Raw genomic sequence first — 2,591 nt, forward strand, 5'->3', positions numbered from 1 at the left:
CCCCATAAACACAGCGGGGGGCTCCAGGTGGAGCCCCATAAACACAGCAGGGGGCTCCAGCCCATCTCCAGCCCCGAGGGCACCCAACTGAGGAGCCAAATTGCGGTCCGGCTGCAGCACCTGAGCCCTGAGTCCCGGGCTGTGGGCTGGATGAGCGCATTCTGGTAGAATGCGGTGAAACAGGTTCTGGGACATCGCTCCTGTTTCTCCCCTCTCAAGTTTGTCGAGTTGGTGACTCACCGGGTTTTGATTTTATTTACTTTTCATTCCCCAACTGCCTGTGTCATTCGTCCTCCAACACCCAGATGGAATAGAGCTGGGGGGAGGATGTGGGGGGAGGGGGTTCAGCGGGACTGACCCACAGCTCCCGCTTGCTACAGTGGGCCGAGCAGCCCCCCGGCACGGGGACAGCGGGGAAACGGAACTCAGTGAGCAGCAGAAGGCACTGAAAGCTGTGGGGTGTTCGGGGAGACCCCCAGAACGGCCCTGGATAGGATTCCCCTCGGTGGGGGTGCGTGGTGGTGGGGCAGCCCGGCCCGGCAGGAGGGGCTGAGTCACGGTGGGGAGGGGTCAACCCCGGCTGGTGCTGCTTGGAGGGGGGGGGGAGTGGGGTTGTTGGCTGCCCCCTGCCCCGATCCTGTTGCGAGCAACTCCGGTGCTGCCCCATGCGGAGTCCCATCCCATCTCCATCCTCAACCCCATTCCTGTGCCCGATCCCAATCTCATCCCCATTCCCATCCCCATCCCAACTCAACCCCATCCCCATCACCACCCCCAACCCCAATCCCACCCCCAACCCCATCCCCAACCCCAACCCAATTCAACCCCATCCCCATCTCCACCCCCATCCCCAACCCAACTCAACCCCATTCCCAACTCCATTCCCGTGCCCAACTCCCACCCCATCCCGACCCATCCCAGTGCCCAAACTCCAACCTCAACCCCTTCCCCAACCCCGTCCCCGTGCCCCACACACCCTTGAAGAGGAAGTCGTACTCCTCATCCTTGCCCCGCATCCTGCGCAGTGCCGCGGCCGCACTGGGAACAGCGGGGATTTCCGCCCCGCTCCGCCCCGGGGGGCAGCCCCGCGCTCCCATTGGTCCCGCAACTCTCCTTCCTTCGCAGCCATTGGCTGTCGGTGCTGCCCGTCACCGCCCAGGTGCTCCGCTGGGGGCAGGTGTGAGGGGGGAGCTGCGAGGTGGGAATGGGACGAGATGGAGAGGGGAGGAATGGGATGGGAACAGGGATTGGATTGGGGATGGGATGCGATTAGATGGAGTGGAACGGCGTGGAAGGGAGTGGGATGGGAACAGGGATTAAAATGGGGAGGGGGGGACAGGAACAGGAATTGGAATAGGGATGGGATGGGAATAAAGGTGGGGAAGGGGATGGGATCAGATGGAGTGGAATGGAGTCAGAAGGAATGGGATGGGAACAGGGACTGGAATGGGGATAAGAATAGAGATGGGACGGGAATACAGGTGGGATCGGAGATAGGATTGGGATGGCAATAGGGATGGAATGGGATGGAATGGGGCGGAATAGGGATACGGATGGGATGGGAATACAGACAGGCTGCATGGGGGAAGGAACGCACGTGGGGCTGGGCTGTGAGCCAGGCGGGGCACCGGGGACGAGGCCACGAGCAGTCAGCGATCCCAGCCCAGCACAGCTGCCTTTCACAGTCCTTTAATGGCACACCGAGATGGGGACAGAGGCGCGCAGGGTGGGCACAGCTGCTTCCCCCCTTAGGGTTCTTTCTTAGGGCCCCGTCGGGCTCGGGATGCAGCGACCCCCGAGCGGCTCCCAGCGGGGCTGGAGAACGGTGGGGACGGGCGCATCCGTGGTGGGCGGCACAGAGACGGAGCGCGACGGCACCGGGGCAGCAACGCCACAACGGCAGCGGCTCCCGCAGCCGCGCAGCCCGGCGGAGAAGCGGCGGCGGCACTCAGCGCATCTGCGCCGCGGGGACGGACCGACACCGAGCGGAGCTGCGGCGACGCCTCGCGCTGCTCACGGCGGAGCACGGCCCGCTCCGGGCTGCCGCCGCGCCGGGACAACGGGCGGCACGGCGGGTCGGTCGCCACCGAGCTGTGCCGGCGGCCGCGAGCCTCGGGACGAGCTCAGATGGCCACGCAGCACGGGCGCTTTTCCGCCTGCGCTGGGGCAGCGCCGTCGGGGCTCTCGCTGCCGAGTGACACCGTGCTGCTTTGGCTGCTCCTCTGCTTCTGCTTCTGCACTTTGCTGAAGATCTCTGCGGAAACACAAAGCGGGGCCGCGTCTGGCTGGGGCGCCGGCACGGCTCGGCGCTCGGCAGGCGCAGCGCTGCAACTTCCCCTGCTTCCCTCGGCTTCTCTCTGGCCCCGCGAGGATGAGGGCTGGAAGCTCGTGGGGATGGCACAGCACGGCACGGCACAGCGCGGCACAGCTTAACAGAGCTCAGTACAGAACATCGAAGCGTGCCATGGCATAGCACAGCATGGCACAGCTTGGCACAGGAGGGCACAGCAGGGCACAGCACAGCATGGTACGGCACAGCATGGCACAGCAGGGCATGGCACAGCACGGCACGGTACAGCATGGTATGGCAC

General features: G+C 65.1%; 1 protein-coding gene across 3 annotated transcripts in view; it reads right to left on the bottom strand.

Annotated features, from left to right (window-relative positions):
* Window positions 1–1,875, bottom strand: part of LOC122166849 (ras-related protein Rab-11A-like) — a 5,085-nt gene extending 3,210 nt beyond the window's left edge. For all 3 annotated transcript variants that reach the window (XM_042830946.1, XM_042830938.1, XM_042830930.1), the window contains exon 1: window positions 977–1,875. In XM_042830946.1, coding sequence (XP_042686880.1) covers window positions 977–1,097 — 121 coding nt within the window. In that variant the 5' untranslated portion in view covers window positions 1,098–1,875. The remainder of the gene's footprint in view (window positions 1–976) is intronic.
* Between the last annotated feature and the right edge of the window lie 716 nt (window positions 1,876–2,591).

The sequence above is a fragment of the Centrocercus urophasianus genome, unplaced genomic scaffold (genome assembly GCF_019232065.1).
Source record: "Centrocercus urophasianus isolate 14NV4802_14NV808 unplaced genomic scaffold, USGS_Curo_1.0 seq_1007, whole genome shotgun sequence".
Taxonomy (NCBI): Eukaryota; Metazoa; Chordata; class Aves; order Galliformes; family Phasianidae; genus Centrocercus; species Centrocercus urophasianus.